This window comes from Bufo bufo, chromosome 6 (assembly GCF_905171765.1).
Source record: "Bufo bufo chromosome 6, aBufBuf1.1, whole genome shotgun sequence".
In the NCBI taxonomy this organism is placed as follows: Eukaryota; Metazoa; Chordata; class Amphibia; order Anura; family Bufonidae; genus Bufo; species Bufo bufo.
This window is the reverse complement of record NC_053394.1, coordinates 268,625,070-268,645,192: the sequence shown is the minus strand read 5'-3', so window position 1 is coordinate 268,645,192 and position 20,123 is coordinate 268,625,070. Positions and strand designations below refer to the sequence as shown.

General features: G+C 42.7%; 1 protein-coding gene across 1 annotated transcript in view; it reads left to right on the top strand.

Annotated features, from left to right (window-relative positions):
* The first annotated feature begins 9,384 nt into the window (after positions 1–9,384).
* The window catches only part of WNT8B (Wnt family member 8B), a 115,295-nt gene continuing 104,556 nt past the window's right edge, over positions 9,385–20,123 (top strand). The window contains exon 1 of the mRNA XM_040438420.1: positions 9,385–9,447. Within this exon, the coding sequence (XP_040294354.1) occupies positions 9,385–9,447 (63 nt within the window). The remainder of the gene's footprint in view (positions 9,448–20,123) is intronic.

The window sequence follows — 20,123 nt, the reverse complement described above, 5'->3', positions numbered from 1 at the left end:
GCTGTATGAGCCGGGAGAGAGGAGGGGCTGGAGTCCGTAACTAGGGGCGGGGCCCGGTGCAGTCACTGTACTCTTACACCGGGCCCCGCCGCTCACCAAAGTATTTATAAACGTGAATCCTTATCCTGTTATTAAGCTGCCCTCTCCCATGTTCCCATGTCCCCCCTGTATCCCCATAGCACTTACTTAAGCTTCAATAGCAGGCAGAGCGGACGGCAGCAGTAACGTCACTCACTGACGTCGAGCGCCTGCTCCGCCCCCTTTATGAATGAAGCAGGCGGAGCAGACGCGCGACGTCAGTGAGTGACGTTACTGCTGCCGTCCGCTCTGCCTGCTATGGAAGCGTGTGAATCGTAAGTGCTGTGGGGATACAGGGGGGACATGGGAACATGGGAGAGGGCAGCTTAATAACAGGATAAGGATTCACGTTTATAAATACTTCGGTGAGTGGCGGGGCCCGGTGTATTGGGGGACACTGTTATGAGGGGGATCTGTGGATGACATATAGCAGTGTCATCCACAGATCCCCCCCATAACAGTTCCATCCACAGATCCCCCCACCCCATAGCAGTACAATTTGAAATGGACACTGTTATGAGGGGGATCTGTGGATGACATATAGCAGTGTCATCCACAGATCCCCCCCATAACAGTTCCATCCACAGATCCCCCCACCCCATAGCAGTACAATTTGAAATGGACACTGTTATGAGGGGGATCTGTGGATGACATATAGCAGTGTCATCCACAGATCCCCCCCATAACAGTTCCATCCACAGATCCCCCCACCCCATAGCAGTACAATTTGAAATTTAATTTTTTTCCTGAAATTTCCCTTAAAATGAAGGGTGCGTGTTATACGCCAGTGCGTGTTATACGCCGATAAATACGGTAACTGCTTGGTGTGGTTCACTTGACGTGTATGCCGTGTTGGCTGGCTATCTTCCCCTGGCGTACTGGCTGCTGACCCTCCATGTAGGCTGGTTTTCAGGGGTTGGGCTGTGTGCGGTCATCGTGTGTGTTCCTGCCCTTGTACCTCGTCACCCCTTTGATTTCTGTCCCCTTGCCTGGTTCTGTTTGGTTTGTTGCCCCACTTCCTCCCCTTTTCTGTTTGGGGAGGAGAGGGGGGGCTTTAAGGGGTGGGAATGTCACAGTCATTACCTCTGGCTGTGACCTTCTGTCTATGCTCTCGCTGCAGCTCCATTCCTGTGTTATTTTTGATTCTTTATGGGTTAACTCCCCTGTGTGCCTATTAGGAGTTAATCCTCTCTGTCTGCTCCATGGGTGTGGCCTCTCTGCTGAACCCATGGAACCTGTATTTAAGGCTGAGGTTTCCTCAGTTCTGGGTCAGCTCTCCTGGTGTGTGTTGTCTTGTCCTGCTCCTTGTTTGTACTCACTCTTCCATGCTGCTGACACATGGGATCTGTGTCTGTCTGTGCTCTGTGGGTTTCCTACTTGTTCATTGATGTCCTCTTTCCTGTGTTTCTGTTATCTGTTCTGCCAGTTATGTTTTAGTTACCTTGTGTGTATTCATGTCTCTGTTCAGCAAGCCCTTGCTGCACCTTTCTTTGCAGCAGAGTGCCATGCGCAAGGCCATGCAGTTTACTACTGGTGGAGCAAGTCCTTCTCTGCTCATTGTCACTCCTGTTTACTTGCTATGAACTCCTGCTTGTGTTATTAGTTGCCCTGTTTGTATTTGCCCGTCTATGTTATGTATGCCTATGTGCCGTCGGTACCTTCTGGTACCTGTTGTCCATTCGTTCCTGCTGTCACTGTCTAGTTCACGCTCCAGAGTGGACCCTGGCAACTTCCTGCTGCAAAGCCTAACCCTACCATCTAGGGCCCTAGTGAATACCAGGAGTTGCTTAGTCATGCCCCTCTGGAGTATTACTAGATAGTGGCGCAGTGGGGGTTTGCTCCCACTGTGCTGACGGTACATAGAGCTCATGTTTTGTCTGTGCTGCCTTCCCTGGTTTTTGTTTGTGCAATGAACTCTTGTGTGTCTGTACCTGATTTCCGTTTGTTTATTGCTTGACGACGCGGTGGTCTCTCCTGGGACCTCCAACTCGTGACAAGAAGCTACTCTCCCCCTCCTTTTCAAGATTTGCATCATCACAAATACAAGAAACCATTACCATCTACCCGCTCTTATTCAGCTCCACGTCTGGACAAGATCCTGGACGTCACGAGACTTGTTGCGCAGCAAGCTTTTGACGAACCATCTACAACTTGCTCGCGATCTCTGGCGCATCATAATATTTATCAGCCTACTACTAAGGCTGCTACGTCTGACACCCTAATGGATTCACCAGGTATTTCAAATTTTACTTTACAGGATTGCAACGAAGAAAACATAGAGTTACCATCTTCAGAAAAAATCCATTTTTTTTATTTATTTTATGGCACAGCAGCGCACGGTGAGAGGCTGATGGAATAAATGTCAGACATGTCGTAGTTTTATTCCGGCAGCCTCTCGCCGTGCACTGCCTTGCCTCGCCGGAACTCCGCCCCCATTATAGTCAATGGGGGCGGAGCGGCAGTCCGGGGGCACACGGTCACTAGTGGCAGGACGGATCCGGCAGGCTGTTCACCCGACAGAACAGCCTGCCTGAGGTCCGTGCCGCTAGTGTGAAAGTAGCCTTACTTGAATCAACAAATTAAGGAAAAAATATGGAATAGGGAATATATCGATATTTTTACATTACTACCATTAAATAAAGAGAACAAAAATGAACAAAAGGATAAGGAAGAAGAAGAAAAAACACACAAATTTAGGTCATTTTACAATTGGATACAATCTTTTTGCATTTATGCAGCTGTCATGGGAGAAAAGCACCCACATTTATGTACTGGATTAATCCAACATATTGACATTATTCTTGAAGCACACACAAATTTTGGAGGTCTAGCATGGTGTACTTATGATAAAATGTACTGCCAAAAGCTAGTGGTATATCCAGATATGGAATGGGGAACAAAAGATGTGGGATTGTGGTTGAATCTCATGCTACCAGAAAGAAATACATTTAAAAAAAAAAAATTTCAGCAACAAATTAATTAAAAAAGGGGGATTTGTTTTGCATTCAACGAGAGTAAATGGCTTTTGAACTGCAGATATAGACACGATTGCTCCTTTTGTGAAGCATCCCATCCCTATTTTAAATGCTTTAAAAAACAAGGATCCACTATCAAACATTATAAAGAATTGGTTTCAAAAACCAGCGACCCCATTGAATATAGCAAGACTAACCAATTGGTTAAGCATCTATCCAAACAAAATTAAGGCAGAATTCCTAAAAAATAGTTTCAATTTATTTATGTTGGTTCCAGAATTTGATGGTAGTGGTTGTAATATAGTTGATAATTTAAAATCAGTCAAAAATACACTAATTTAAAAGAAAAATTAAAAAAATGAAATTGCTGCAGGTAGGATCATTGGACCTTTTTCTCAACCACCTTTTAAATATTTCAGAATTTCTCCACTAGGCATTGTTCCCAAAAAAATAATAATAATAATTTTGGCTAATATACCACCTCTCTTATCCAAAAGATCATTCAGTCAATGATTCAATTGACAAAGAATTGTCAGCAGTAAAATATACATCGTTTGAAGGTGCTCTTATCCTATTGAGACCCTTTTAGCCAAAACAGACATAAAATCAGCGTTCAGATTACTTCAGGTTAATCCCAATTGATATAACTCCTTAGGAATTTATTTTGATAATAAATTCTATTTTGATAGAGCACTTCCTATGGGATTTTCTTTATCTTGCCCATATTTTGAATCTTTTGCTACTTTTACTCAATGGGTTGTTGAATTTAAATCAAAAGCAGGTAGCATTCTACATTATCTAGACAATTTTTTATTCATTGACACACCTGATTCAAAAGATTATTTTGATTTGTTACAGGACTTTATATCTGTAGCATTAAATTTCAATATCCCTTTAGCATCAGAAAAAACAGTTCTTCATACCACATCTTTAATATTTTTAGGTATTGAAATAGATACCATAAGTATGGAATTTCGTATTCCTAGTGATAAGGTAATAAAAACAAAACAAAAACTACTTTTTATTTTATCAAAAAGGAAAACATTCCTAAAAGAAATGCAACCTTTACTAGCATTACTTAATTTTATTTGTATGGTGATGCCAATGGGAAAAATATTTTCTAGTAGATTATACTCTTCAACTAGCGGTATTTCTAAGGGTACTTTCACACTTGCGTTGTGAGGATCCGGCAGGCAGTTCCGTCGCCGGAACTGCCTGCTGGTTCTGGAAATCCATATGCAAACAGATTGAAATTCCGGATCCATCTCTCCGGTGTCATCCGGAAACACTGATTTGATATCTATTACTTTCGCATTTTTAAAGGTCTGCGCATGCACAGACCGGGAAACCGGATCCGGTTTTCCAGAAACACTTGGTATAGGATCCAGCATTAATACATTTCAGTGGGAATTAATGTCGGATCTGGCATTCCGGCAAGTGTTCCGGAATTTTGGCCGGAGAAAATAGTATTACCGCAGCATGCTGCGGTATTTTCTCCAGCCAAATACCGTAAAGGGACTGAACTGAAGAAATCCTGATGGATACTGAACGGAATGCTTTCCATTCAGAATGCATTAGGATAAAACTGAAGCTTTTCTTTTCCAGTATTGAGCCCCTGTGACAGAACTCAATACCGGAAAAGAATAACGCTAGTGTGAAAGTACCCCAACCCCTTATCGCATATAAGACTAACAAAAGATTTAAAAGATGACTTGAATATTTGGCTAGAGTTTTTAAATGATTTCAACGTCAGAACCATTTGGCAAGAAGAATTTAATTCTTCTGACTTGTTAAATCTTTTCACAGACGCATCTAGCTCAATTGGCTATGGTGCCTTTTTTAATGGTTTATGGTCTGCAGAAAGGTGGACTTTAAATTGGAAATTAATTGGCATCACTAAAAGCATTACCTTATTAGAACTATTCCCAGTTCTAGTTTCTATAACCATTTGGAGGGAGCATTTTAAAAATAAAATAATTATTTTGTACTCTGACAATAAAGGAGTAGTATACAGTATCAACTGTTTAAACTCTAAATGTCCAAAAATTGTAAAATTATTAAGATATCTGGCTTTATTTTGTCTTAATAACAATATTTGGATAAAAGCTAAACACATCCCAGGAAAATATAATATGATCGCAGATCATTTATCTCGTATTCAGATTGAATCTTTCTTCAAGATGGTTCCAGAAGCATCACCTATAGGAATCTCATGTCCATCCTTCCTTTGGCGATTAGTATTAAACCTAATAAAAAATTCTATTGCACCAAGTACTTGGAAGGATTACCTATCTGCATGGAATTTATGGAAAGAGTTCTGCAAAAGTAATGACAGAGACTATCTAAAATATGATTTTTCCACATCTTTTAATTTTATTAGTTTTTTTAACTGTATCAATAAAAAATTGGCAGTAATAGTTTTCTTTTAAAAACTAGCTGGGATACCACCTATTACAAAAAGTTTCCCTATTAGCCAAATTCTAAAAGGCCTTGGGAGAACTTCAACAGTAAATGACAAAAAAAAAAACAATATCCATAGACTTATTACAAAAAAATTGATTTTATTTACCTAAAATATGTTACAGCTAATTTGAAACTAAGCTTTTTAGATCTTCTTTCACATTGGCATTTTTCAGACCATTACACATTGGTGAATTCGCAGCCTGCAATAAAATGTCAGAAGCACAATTATTATTATAGGACATAATTTTAAAAGAAAATCATTTAATGATTTTGATTAAACGATCCAAGACAGATCAAAAAGGTTAAAGAAATTGGATTCGATTAAACAGTCTAGATGAACATCCACTCTGTCCATTATCTAATATGAGATTTCACAGATTACCACCCTATTAAAACTTAGCCTTTAATCAATATATAGTTAAAAGTAACCAAAAAGTGAGGACACACACAAAAATATATATAAAACAAAATCAGTAAAAGATATTGTCTTCTCCACGTAGACAGGAGAGGCTGTTTTGTAGGTATAGGTGTGGGTTATAAGATGGGGAAACTGTCCCTGATACTAACCCTATACTTTAGCCCTGCCTACAAAACGTAACAGCCGCCCTGATAGGGGCGATCCCGTGTTCAGTAACCTCCTATACGCCCATGGATGGCCCTGAAAGAGGGGGATGTATTAGTGACCAACACCTGGTTAGGTGGCCTAAAGTGGGTCTAAATAGCTGACCTACCCTAAATATTGAAAAGAATAAATCTCAGATATAAGCAAAAAAAATAATATAATACTGTTAAATACACAGTCGTCGGATTCAATTAATCTTCACACAAAACAATAAGATGAATAGTCCTTAGTCAATAGGTACCTTAGTTCCAACACATTTTGCCCAACGCAATCTCTGGGCTCATCAGGGGACACATATCCAAAGTTAAAATACTATAGATATAGTCAAAACAGTAAAGAATCAAACAAATGGTTTAAACATATCGCTGCACCAGCAAAATGTACTAGTTAGGTGCAGGAATTGATGGACAATACAGTATTAATCAGAAAGGTAACATGATACTGTATATAACAAAAAAGCCAGGTGGCTCCCCTCAAAAAGATAAATGATAAATAAAGATGACCCCCCTCGGCATTTATACAAATCAATATTGATACAGAGTATATTGCTGCAAATAAGAATGCAGTATGTAATCAATCAAGCCCAATGGCCCACCCATGTATACTCAATATAGGGTGTACTGCCCCACAGCAAACAATGCATGATGTTATTAATGTGGTATTTGCTGCCACTGTGGGCAGTACATCCAAAATACTTGCTTGTCCCCGTATTATAGTCAGACTCAGGTAGATACACCCAGGAGTTCACAGGTTAGATCAAATGGCAGGGGTAGATAGCAATCACATGGTGTCTCACATTCGTAATGCAGGTCCGGAGAGTGGGGTGACATTTGGTTGTTTTTTTACTGTTTTGACTATATCTATACTATTTTAACTTTGGATATGTGTCCCCTGATGAGCCCAGAGATTGAGTTGGGCGAAAAGCGTTAGGACTAAGGTACCTATTGACTAAGGACTATTCATCTTATTGTTTTTCACGATAGAAAGTACAGTAGGTGTCTTATTGTGTGAAGATTAATTGAATCTGACGACTCTGTATTTAACAGTATTACATTTTTTGTTTGCTTGTATCTGAGATGTATTATTTTCAGTATTTAGGGTAGGTCAGCTATTTAGACCCACTTTAGGCCACCTAACCAGGTGTTGGCCGCTAATACATTCCCTCTTTCAGGGACATCCAAGGGCGTATAGGAAGTTCCTGAACACGGGATCGCCCCTGTCAGGGCGGCTGTTCCGTTTTGTAGGCAGGGCAAGTATAGGGTTAGTATCAGGGACAGTTCCCCCATCTTATAACCCACACCTGTACCTACAAAACAGCCTCTGCTGTCTACGTGGAGAAGATAATATCTTTTACTAATTTTGTTTAATATATATTTTTGTGTGTGTCCTCACTTTTTGGTTACTTTTAACTATATATTGATTAAAGGCTATGTTTTAATAGGGTGGTAATCTGTGAAATCTCTTATTGATATATACTGTCCCTAATACATTTAAACCCACTGTCGGGTGATTATCTGAACTGTGATTTTCATTATCTAATATGGCAAATTGGTTGCATTATAGACAACAATGTTGCAAACATGATGCATTATTTATTCATAAAGATGCTACTCCGTTAACAAAACCTCAAGTCATTCTGTTTTAAAAAAAATGCATCAGCTGTTTATTATTGCAAGGAGCCAATATATCAGCACATTCTTTTAGAATAGGAGCTGCAACATTAGCTGTTCAACAAGGAATGGACGAAAATACTGTAAAAAATATTGGTAGATGGTCATCTAAACATCACCAAATATATGTCAGACCTAATTTAACTATTTAATTTATTAATTATTTCCCCTTCAAATATTTTTTTAGGACAAAGAAATATCGTCTGGATCGTAGGAGATTCCTACATTATTGAAGCATATAATTGAACTTCTATTGGGATATATACACCCAATTTAAGGAGATTTATCTGTGCCTGTCTTGATATCCCCTGCGCTGCCAGAGGATGTGCCTAATTTATGACAAGGCGCATGCAACTTCATAAATTAGGTGCATTCTCCTGCAGTCTGTGCGTCTTACCAGAAATCTATGACAGCTCAGAGCTGCCGTAGATTACTGGCTTCATTTATGCAAGAAAACTGGCATACATGAAGATAAATTTTCCGCAGCGGCTGACCACACCCCTTTCCCGACTCTTGCCACGTCCCCTTTCAGAAAAGTGGCGAGGACGGCTAAAAGTGGCAGTTACGACAATTTATTTAAAATTTGCACTTTAACGACACTTTTCAGGCGCACAGTAAATGATAAATCTCCGCCATGGCCTCTTTTAGATTTCAAAGCGTAGACTTTTTTAAAAAAAAAATGTTTTAATCTCTGCATTTTAACCCCTTATACCGCACTAGAGATGAACAAACCTTTTGAGATTCAATTCTTTTCAGGTTCGGACCTAAATAGATTCTACCTGAACCGAAGTTGCTCCAATTGCCCTGAAAACTGGTATATAACACCTTCGAGTCTCTATACTCTTTTTGTTAATTTTTTATAAACTTTAAAAAAAATTCTCCCCCCTCCCTAAGCTCTTGAATGCAATGATAGCAACAGCAAGTAATGTCAGTGTGACACTGACATGCAAAGCTATGGGTAAATGAGTATTTGACTGCATTAACAAACAGCATGTTTAAAAAACTGCTCGCTATCCATGTATTATGCTTTTTCATATTCCAAAGCTTTCAAAAATTGTCCCTCATAGGGTACAGTGTTTAAACACACACAGTGTTATGGGAACAAAACAGTGGCTTGTTGGGACCAAGCATCCAAAAACTATGCCTTAAGGTAATAGTGGCATATCGGTGCAACAATAGTGTCCGCAGTAGCAGCATACCATGGAACACACAAGGCAGTAAATCGGCTGTTTATGAGTAGTTGTAGAAGTTGTAGATTTCCAATGTCCATGTCAGAAAATCAAGAGCAAATTTTGGAAAAGCTCCATAGCAAAACCCAATATAGAGCAATGTCACGGCGGGGAGTGGGGAAAACCCCCACCGTACAATATAATTCGCTGCTACGCCGGATAGCAGGGAACAGGGAGCAGGTCACCTCCTAACACGACCCTGAAGATCTCCCTAAACTCCTAATGCATGAGCCGCCTCAGAAGGTAAGGGGGATCATGCTCACCAGTCTAGAACTCTAAGTATCCCTGCTATGCCCTAAGCCTGAAGACAGGGCAGAGACCACCCATTCATACTACACAACGGATGCATGGTGTCTCCAGAAGCCCAACAGCTGGCCACCAACTTGACAGGGTTCACAGTCGAACGACAGGTAAGTAACAAAAGGCAACAGACAACCTAGGTTACCAGAACTTACCTGCCACCGATGAGATGCACCAGAAACGCACTGTCTAGATCAGCAGTCAGCAACCTTCGGCACTCCAGATGTGTTGAAACTACGACTCCCAGCATGCTCCATTCACTTTTATGGGAGTCCTGAAAATAGCTAAGCAAGTGTGCATGCTGGGAGTCGTAGTTTCACCACAGCTGGAGTGCCGAAGGTTGCTGATCCCTGGTCTAGATGTTTGCTTAAACCCCTCCGGGAAAGCAACCCCCTTTTGAAGGAAACACACCACAAACACAATAACCTCCAAACAAGGCCCACACCATAACAAAATACACCAGGTGGGAGAGGGAAAACAGAAACACGCCGGAGGGGACACACAGACAAAGCAAGGGAAACAATATAAAAAATAAGGGTGGCTCACACTGACTATACATACAGCCAGGGAGCAGAGCTAGAGCTCCTACACAGACTGACAAGCAAAATCAAACTGACATCAGGTTCCACCACCCCAACATATAAGGAGGCCTGAGGCACACCCACCACACCTAGAAAACACACCTTAACCCCGTGCACACCAGGATGGGAAGGGACACAAAACTTAAAGGGGAAGTGTCAAAACATGCAAAAGCAACATATTGCCACCAGCAACAAGCATGCAAGGCAAAAGTGTCATGGTCCACGATACCAGACCATGACACAGCCGTGACAAGTAATCAGACTATTCTACAAATATCTGGGGTTTATCCTCAGCAAAACCTTCCACTACTTGCATTGTTATAAAAGTACAACCAGACCTGTTAGGTATATATATAAAGATACGATCAGCCCTGTTAGGTATATATAAAAGGTACGACCAGGCCTGTTAAATATATATAAAGGTATGACCAGGCCTGTTAAGTATATATAAAGGTACAATGAGCCCTGGTATTGTGGTATTGCAGAGAAGACTGGAGTAAAGGCAGCATGATGATGATGATTGTCAGAGGCAGTGTCACGGCCACGGTTTTGGCCGTGACTCCTTGGGAGCCGCATACAGTTGCCCGCGGTTTGGGTTGTTGTTTCAACCGCAGCTTGAGGCTTGATGTTGTTTGCCTCAAGTGCGGTTGCCGCGGGCAACAGGTATGTGTGCGGTCCCTTTGGAGTTTGTGTGCGTGTATGTATGCACTGTCGATTGTCTGTGTGCACTCTGTGTAGTGTGTGGTGTGCACGGACACCTTTCCTGCACTGTGGTTGTCCATGGCAACGTTTGTCGTTGTGTACATGTGGTGGCAGTGTCCCGGCCTTGGGGCTGACTCCCAGGACACGGTTGCCACCCATGTCGTTGCCTGCAGTAACAACCCCAGTGTGTTTGTTGTGTTGGACACTTTCCCTTTAAGTTGGTGTTTTCCCTTTCCTGTGGTGCTGGAAGGGTTAACTCCCTTCCCAGTGTGTGTGATGTCACTGGGTGTGTCTGACCGTTGGGTGTGGCCTCTTAGGCCTATAAAGCCTCTCACTTTGGCATGGCTCAGTAGGTTGCTTCAGTCTTGCTTTGCTGTTGCAGCCTCCTGTGATTTCCATCTTCTTGTAAGGGCCACCCTTCCGGTCATAAGTTATAATTCCGTGATGTGTTGTTGATGTCTTGTGTCTTTGGTTTTTGTGCAGCTATGGATGTCCTGGTCCCTGTGTGTCTTCATGTGTGTGCTGTTTACCTTTGTCTGTGTGGACAGCCTTTCCTTAGCACGGGTTCCAGTCAGCAAGGCTGAGATAGGTTTGTGTGGAACTGTTTGGTTCACCTGTCTTATCTATAGTCCTGTTTATGTACCCTCTTCTTCATGCTGCTTGGCCAGTGAGACTCCTGCTCCTCCGTGCCTAGGAGGAGTGGGTTGTCTTACCCTGCTCCTTAGTCCAGGGACCGGACGGAGGGTAAGTCAGGGATCCGAGGTTCCTGCGCATGGGTCCTCCTACCATCAAGGTTGGCCCATGCAGGTAGGAGACAGGGTCAGCGTTAGGGACGCAACAGGAGGTGACCTGCTCCCTGATTCTGTGTTCCTGGCGAGTAGCGACTGGACATCTTCCTTCACCGCACGGCTGAGGATTTCCCCCATCCTCAGCCGTGACAGGCAGAAACTGAAGTGTGGTCAGAGACAAGTCAGAGGTCAGAAGCCGGTATCAGATAATAGCGTGGTACAGAGGATCAGACAGGTCCAGTAGTCGATGCAAGCGACAGGCAAACAAAATGGTCAAAAGGGCTGGGTCAAACACAGAAGATCAGAACAGAAAACCTTTGCTATTACTGATAGTAACTCAACGCTCAGGCAACTTCCTAAAAGAGGAAGCTGCTATTTAACCTTGTAACCCCGCCCAGGGGCTGTACTGGGAGAAAGTAAGCATGCACCCCTAGAAGCAGAAATTACAGGAAGCGGCAGGCATGCGCCAATATGGGACACCAGCATGGGATGGAGGACGGAGGCAGCGTGGCCGGAGAACGCGCCTGGCATGCATGTGCCTTCCACATCTAGTGGCAGGCTGGGGATATGACAAGTGAGACAGCGGGAGGTATGGCAAAAGGCCGAGGCCTAACAGATACGTTATGACTAGGCATATTGCACATTTAGTGATATGAATGGCAGAAATACTCACAGGCCTCTCCTACCCCTCTCAGACAGCTCACAGGAAAAACTCACCTATCCCCCACTCCCAACACACAGAACCCCTATCCCCCACTCAAAACACACATAACTCCCTCCAATTAAGGCATCCTTCTCAACCTTCCATAAAGGACATGTTATACTGGCCTCTCCTACTGTGTGAAGCAGCTACACACCCCTCAAGCTTAGAACTAGGGTTGCCACCCGGACGGTTTCTCACCAGCAAGGCTGGTAATTTAGTGGCCCTGCCGGTGCCGGTGATTTTTTATTTACCTACAAAGCCTGCTACTAATGACCGCTTCCATTGCAGAGCGCTCATTAGTACAGCCTTTACCTCCCCTCCCCACACTTCTGTTAAAAAAAAAAAAAAAGCACTCAGCTCCTCCATTTGCTCGCGCTGCTGACTGGAGGACAGGACCCGTGAGACGTCCTCACACTGGAGCGCAGGTCCAGTCCTGAGCTTCCAGTCAGCAGTGAGCGTTCACAGTGGCGTGAGCAAATGGAGGAGGTGAGTGCTTTTTTTTTTTTGCCAGAAGCAGAGAAGGGGGCACAAATGGGGGCATTATTATTCCTGGGGGGCACTAATGGGGGCATTATTCTTCCTGGGGGCACTAATGTGGGAATTATTCTTCCTGGGGGGCACTAATTGGGGCATTATTTTTCCTGGTGGGCACTAATGGGAGCATTATTCTTCCTGGGGGGCACTATTTGGGCATTATTTTTACTGGGGCTCACTAATGGGGGCATTATTCCTCCTAGGGGCACAAATGGGGGCATTATTTTTAATGGTGTGCACTAATGGGGGCATTATTCTTCCTGGGGACACAAATGGGGGGCATTATTTTTCCTGGGGGGCACTAATGCGGTCATTATTCTTATTGGGGCACAGTAATGGGGGCATTGTTCCTCCTGGGGGCACAAATGGGGGCATTATTTTTAATCGGGTGCACTAATGGGGGCATTATTAATGCTGGGGGCATTAATGCTGTCATTATTAATTCTCGGTGGCACTAATGGGGGCATTAATATTATTGAGAGCCACAGTATGACAGCGACTTAACACCCCGTGTTAAGCCACACTAACTTGGCTGGTATTTTTTGTTGGGAAAGGTGGCAACCCTTCTTAGCACACACAGACATCTCTCCGTTGAGCAAAACTCACCAAACTAGGCTCTGCAGAGGATTTAGTGCAACCTCTTCAGAATGGAGGGATCTTCCTCTTTTTATCCTCCCCCTCTGTTAGATTCTCTGTCCCTGGATGTCTGCCCTCCATACTGAGGGATGGGCTTTCTTAGATGGGGCAATGGAGCTGGTGCTCAGTGAAATTTGAAGTTGCTGGAGAGCCTTATTGAGGAGGGCGGGACTCCACTGAGCAAGGAGAATAGGCTGCTGCCGAGCTTCTGCAGTTGTCCTACCCTGTCATTTCTGTATGCAGCCGTATAATAAAAATAGTTTATTATGCCGAGGCATAAATGACTGGGATGGCAGAAGCACCGCAGGGCAGGTAGAGTGCCTGTAGTGGGTATATAGTGATGAGTGGGAAGAGGAACAGAGGGAGACAGAGGTCAGTTCAACCCTGATTTCCGCCCCCTGCATTACTTGAAAAGCGATGGCAGGGGCCACCGCCTCACCTTGCCTTATGATCGGTGTACCCCTGAGTAGTAGTAGTAGTGGTGGATGTGTAGCGTTAATAGTGGTCGCAATGGTGGTGACAGCGGCAACCATATGGTACACGTTGGCAGGCAGACAGCGGCAGTGGCATAATGGCAGCAACACCTGTATGGAAAATGATGGTAGGTAGACAGCATAATTGACAGGCAGAGAGGAGCAGTGGTATGATGGGGCACCATCAGCAAAGCTAGATCTATTCATCAGCCTCAGCCAGAGGAGTGTGAAAATCCTCCTGATCCATGCCTCATTCATTTTGACAAAAGTGATGTTTTAGACACTGGCGGGGGACAACTTGGTCTGTTTGGGTGTCACCACACCCCCTCTGGTGCTGAAAACCGTGCTCTGTATTTGCCACGACTGCCACTGTTGCTACCACTGTCCCCACAACCAGTACCGTGGCTACGTGTGGCACTATTACTACCACCAGAATTTTTTTTCCCTTTCAGCACTCCTAGCCATGGCTTTGATCTGTGAGCCCTAGTCTTGCTGCGGAACCTTAAATAGGACCTAAACACCAAAATTATTGCTCCATCCTTGTTTCAAGAATTTAGCTTTTGTGTTAATAAATAATGCATAAAACACAATTGAAAAGATTACGAAAGTTAGAAAGCCATCAGTTTTTGCTAGATTTTGAGCAAACATGGATTTGACATGCAGAAAGCTTAGCACAATGATGTGTTTGCAGGATTTGAACAGTCTGAACAATCCTGTATACAACTGCATAAATCAACAAGATGACATTGCACAGGGGATTATCCCATAGTAGACAGGACTTTGCTGTTGAAAATTAGCCTATAGATACCACTGAGGATGTATAGCGCTTGAGCAGACAACTGTGTATAAGCAGCTTATACAGAAGATCTATAGGAATGCCTATTGTGGATATACAGGGTCCCTGATCCACCTGCTCCATTCTTAAATGTATATAACATACTTTTAAGAGCCTTTTACAAGTATCCCTGTTTAGTTAAGGCTACTTTCACACTCGCATTTGGTGCGAATTCGTAATGGATCTGCACAGACGGATCCGTTCAGATAATACAACTGTCGGCATCCATTCAGAACGGATCCGTTTGTATTATCTTTAACATAGCCACGATGGATCTGTCTTGAACACCATTGAAAGTCAATGGAGCACGGATCCGTTTTCTATTGTGTCAGATTGTGTCATAGAAAACAGATCGTCCCCATTGACTTACATTGTGTGCCAGGACGGATCCGTTTGGCTCAGTTTTGTCAGACTGACACCAAATCGGAATGGAGATGGAACGGAGGCAAACTGATGCAGAAGGCTTTACCTTTTTAAAGTCTTCTACCTCTGTCCCTGTGTATAACATGTATTGTCAGTGCTGATTCCTGACAGTCCCGCTCCCATCTATCTTCCTGGTGCTCACTAATCACCTACAGTGAAGAGATGTGCTGGGAAGATAGAGGAGAGTGGGGCTGCCTGTCAGTGATCAGGCAGCAAGTCAAATAGGCAAGGACACGTATAGGTTCATAGTAAAATATCTTACAGTGCATTTGGAAAGTCTTCAGACTAGAGATGAGCAAATTAATTCTAACCTAATCAAATTTGTTACAAAATTCATCAGCCAAAAGAATTGGAACTTTTAAAATTAGTTTCGAACGAATTGCATAAAAATGGTGCCCAGCTCCATTTTATTGTTCACATTGGTGGGGGAACCACAAGGGAGAAAGAAGACAGAGGATCACATAACAATGGGAGGAAGTGAGGGGGTCTTGCCATGATTGTGTCACGGGTAATGGGGTGGTGATAACACCAGATAACACACAGAAGGAATAGACCGGAGTCTAGGCCTCAAAGCTAAGGCCCCTTTCACACGGACGAGTTTGCGTGAGGTGAACGCATTGCACCCGCACTGAATCCGGACCCATTCATTTCAATGGGGCTGTGCACATGAGTGGTGATTTTCACGCATCACTTGTGCTTTGCGTGAAAATCGCAGCATGCTCTATATTGTGCGTTTTTCACGCAACGCAGGCCCCATAGAAGTGAATGGGGCTGCATGAAAATCGCAAGCATCCGCAAGCAAGTGCGGATGCGGTGCGATTTTAATGCATGGTTTCTAGGTGACAATCGGGATGGGGACCCAATCATTATTATTTTCCCTTATAACATGGTTATAAGGGAAAATAATAGCATTCTTAATACAGAATGCTAAGTAAATTAGGGATGGAGGGGCTAAAAAAAATAATATTTAACTCACCTCATCCACTTGTTCGTGCTGCCCGGCTCGTCTTCTTTCTTCTTCTTTGATGACCTGGGAGGAAAATAACCTTTGGTGATGTCACTGCGCTCATCACATGGTCCATCACATGGTCCATCACCATGGTGACCATGTGATGAGCACAGTGACGTCACCAAAGGTCCTTTTCCTCCCAGGTCATCAAAGAAAAAGAAAGAAGACGAGCCGGGCAGTGCGAACAAGTGGATGAGGTGAGTTTAATTATTTTTTATTTATTTTTAACCCCTCCATCCCTAATTTACTTAGCATTCTGTATTAAGAATGCTATTATTTTCCCTTATAACCACAATACTCACCCCACTCGCAGGCAAAATAGCACAATTTTCCGGCGACACACCCGCATCCTATCCGGCCCTCACACGCAACGCCCGTGTGAAAGAGGCCTAAGGGAGAGGGATGGTGACCTCCTAGGAATCCCTAGACCTCTCCCTGACTCCTGCCCATATGAGTAGACCCTGAAGGTGGAAATACTCATAAACTGTATCCTTAGCCCTGGAGACCCTGGAAGTCCCTAGGAGTGGTGGCAGGGAATGAGACGACTGGTTCCTCCCCAGATGAAGGAACAAGCGTCTCCCTGAGGCCTAGGCAACAACACACACACAAGCGAACAACAAAATGCAAAACAAAATGCACTTAGCTTAAAGAAGAAAGGAAGACCAGGAGATCCAAAGTAACAACACACCAGCTCAACCAACTCCAGCAGGAAATATCAACCGCATAGTAAGCAGTGTGAGTCAGAACTAAATAGAGCCTCAGTAATGACCACAAGCTGCACCTGACAAGAGGTGTGGTCATTACTAAACAACAATACTGCAAGATGAAAACAGAGAGACTGTCAGATACCATCACGTGCTGCCAGTCTCTCAGATCTTCTCACCTCTGTCATGGGAGGGACCGTGACAGATTGACTCAGAGCCTGAAAGACAGCCTCATCAGCCAATCAAGGAAGCAGTAGGCAGGGAGATCCCTATGTTGACCAAGAAGAAATGCAATACTGTATTCAGCTTCAGGAAGGAGTGTGTCTGGTGTTTTCTGCCGCCAAAAAAATGCTAATAGACACAAGCCACTAATGCAGTGTGATAGGAACATTATAGGGAGATATATAAGGAGACAATTGTGTAGATTTTAGAGAATTTGATCAGAGAAAGCTTTGAGGGAATGAGGGACTGGAACACTCTCCTTAGTAGAGCTGCTTGCTGCTGAAGCAGCTCCGCCTGGCAGTTCTGCATTACAGAACCTTCTGTAAGAAAAGAAAATCTTATTTTTTTCTGTGCATGAACAAAGAGACAGCTTTTTTTCAAAACCTCTAATTTCTACATAGGCTTATTGCTAGCAAAGCACCCCAATAGCGTTCTACTGCAAAAGCTGAGCAATTGCACTTTTTTTTCAATGCATTATATCCATGTTATTAAACGTGTTGCATTTTAGCAAAAGCATTTTATAGCAATAGCATCATTTTTAAACCCAGTAGCGAGGGTAGTAAAAGCATAGTTTAAAGACATTTTACCACAAACACTGCATTGTTATATCTGTTACTGGATACATTACTGCATCAGACTGTGTGTTTCATAGACTCTTTAGTACAAAAATTTAATTGTTGAACCAGTGATATTACATGCATAATTCTAAGATATTTCACCCCAAACACTGCATTGTTCTCAAAGTAAATTGTCAATACCAGTGTCAATACCAGTGTGCAGGGTAGAAGGGGAGGGACATTAAATTACGCACTTGCAGTTTTGCTAGTACAGTTTAGTAATCTGTGTGTACAAAACCTGTGACTTTTCATTTTTAGGAAACCTGTGACTTTTCATTTATAGGCCTCATAATAAAATTTCTGGAAAATGGCAGAGTATAAAATGAAAGACGCATGCCTCATCTTCCCAGCATCAGAATGTGGGTAGTAGCAACAGTAGCAGCACCATCCATCTAGTCAGTAGTAGTAGGCCACAGTTCTGCATTGTATGACCACTGCCGCTGTCTGCCTACCTATCATCATTTTCCATAACATATGGCTACTGCTGCCTTCCTACAATCATGCTGCTGCCACCACTGCTACTCCCTGATGCCAATCCCCTTACTGCAATTTCCATTACCCCTACTACCATTACCAACAGCTGCACACACATCTACTGACTTGTCTGCTTCATACTGTGCTGCTAATACTGCTACTGCTATTGCAGCCGCATGCCACTATTACCTTACCCTTTCCACATCCACGCTGTACTGCTGCTGCTCCCAGTTAAAAGAAAGAATTTTTTAAGGCTTGTTCAGAACAATCCATTGTTTCTTATGACAATTAACACTTTGCCCCCGTTAATGCACAATTTTGGACACTTGTGCAGAACAAGCTACTGTTTCTTATGACAATAACATGTGCGTGTATATTTTGGACACTTGGTCCCAACAAGCCACAGTTTTTACCCCATAACACTGTGGGGGAGAAAGTATCAAACTGGTGAAAAGTAGAACTGACTTAGTTGCCTATATCAACCAATCAGATTCCACCCTTCATTTTTCACAGCTCCTTTAGAAAATTAAAGGTGGAATCTGATTGGTTGCCATGGGCATTTAAGCCAGTTCTACTTTGTACTGGTTTGATAAATCTCCCCCAGTGTGTTTAACCACCTCAGCCCCCAGTGCCTAAACACCCTGAAAGACCAGGCCACTTTTTACACTTCTGACCTACACTACTTTCACAGTTTATTGCTCGGTCATGCAACTTACCACCCAAATGAATTTTACCTCCTTTTCTTCTCACTAATAGAGCTTTCATTTGGTGGTATTTCATTGCTGCTGACATTTTTACTTTTTTTGTTATTAATTGAAATTTAACTATTTTTTTGCAAAAAAATGACATTTTTCACTTTCAGTTGTAAAATTTTGCAAAAAAAACGAGATCCATATATAAATTTTGCTCTAAATTTATTGTTCTACATGTCTTTGATAAAAAAAAATGGTTGGGTAAAAAAAAAATGGTTTGGGTAAAAGTTATAGCGTTTACAAACTATGGTACAAAAATGTGAATTTCCGCTTTTTGAAGCAGCTCTGACTTTCTGAGCACCTGTCATGTTTCCTGAGGTTCTACAATGCCCAGACAGTACAAACACCCCACAAATGACCCCATTTCGGAAAGTACACACCCTAAGGTATTCGCTGATGGGCATAGTGAGTTCATAGAACTTTTTATTTTTTGTCACAAGTTAGCGGAAAATGATGATTTTTTTTTTTTTTTTCTTACAAAGTCTCATATTCCACTAACTTGTGACAAAAAATAAAAAGTTCTTTGAACTCACTATGCCCATCACAAAATACCTTGGGGTCTATTCTTTTCAAAATGGGGTCCCATTTTTTTTATACAAAGTTGGCATTTGACCAAGATATTTATCTCACCCAGCATGGGTATATGTAAAAAGACACCCCAAAACACATTCCTCAACTTCTCCTGAATACAGAGATACCAGATGTGTGACACTTTTTTGCAGCCTAGGTGGGCAAAGGGGCCCATATTCCAAAGAGCACCTTTCGGATTTCACTGGTCATTTTTTACAGAATTTGATTTCAAACTCCTTACCACACATTTGGGCCCCTAGAATGCCAGGGCAGTATAACTACCCCACAAGTGACCCCATTTTGGAAAGAAGAGACCCCAAGGTATTCGCTGATGGGCATAGTGAGTTCATGGAAGTTTTTATTTTTTGTCACAAGTTAGTGGAATATGAGACTTTGTATGAAAAAATAAAATCATCATTTTCCACTAACTTGTGACAAAAAATAAAAAATTCTAGGAACTCGCCATGCCGCTCACGGAATACCTCGGAGTGTCTTCTTTCCAAAATGGGGTCACTTGTGGGGTAGTTATACTGCCCTGGCATTCTATGGGCCCAAATGTGTGGTAAGGAGTTTGAAATCAAATTCTGAAAAAAATGACCAGTGAAATCCGAAAGGTGCTCTTTGGAATATGGGCCCCTTTGCCCACCTAGGCTGCAAAAAAGTGTCACACATCTGGTATCTCTGTATTCAGGAGAAGTTGAGGAATGTGTTTTGGGGTGTCTTTTTACATATACCCATGCTGGGTGAGATAAATATCTTGGTC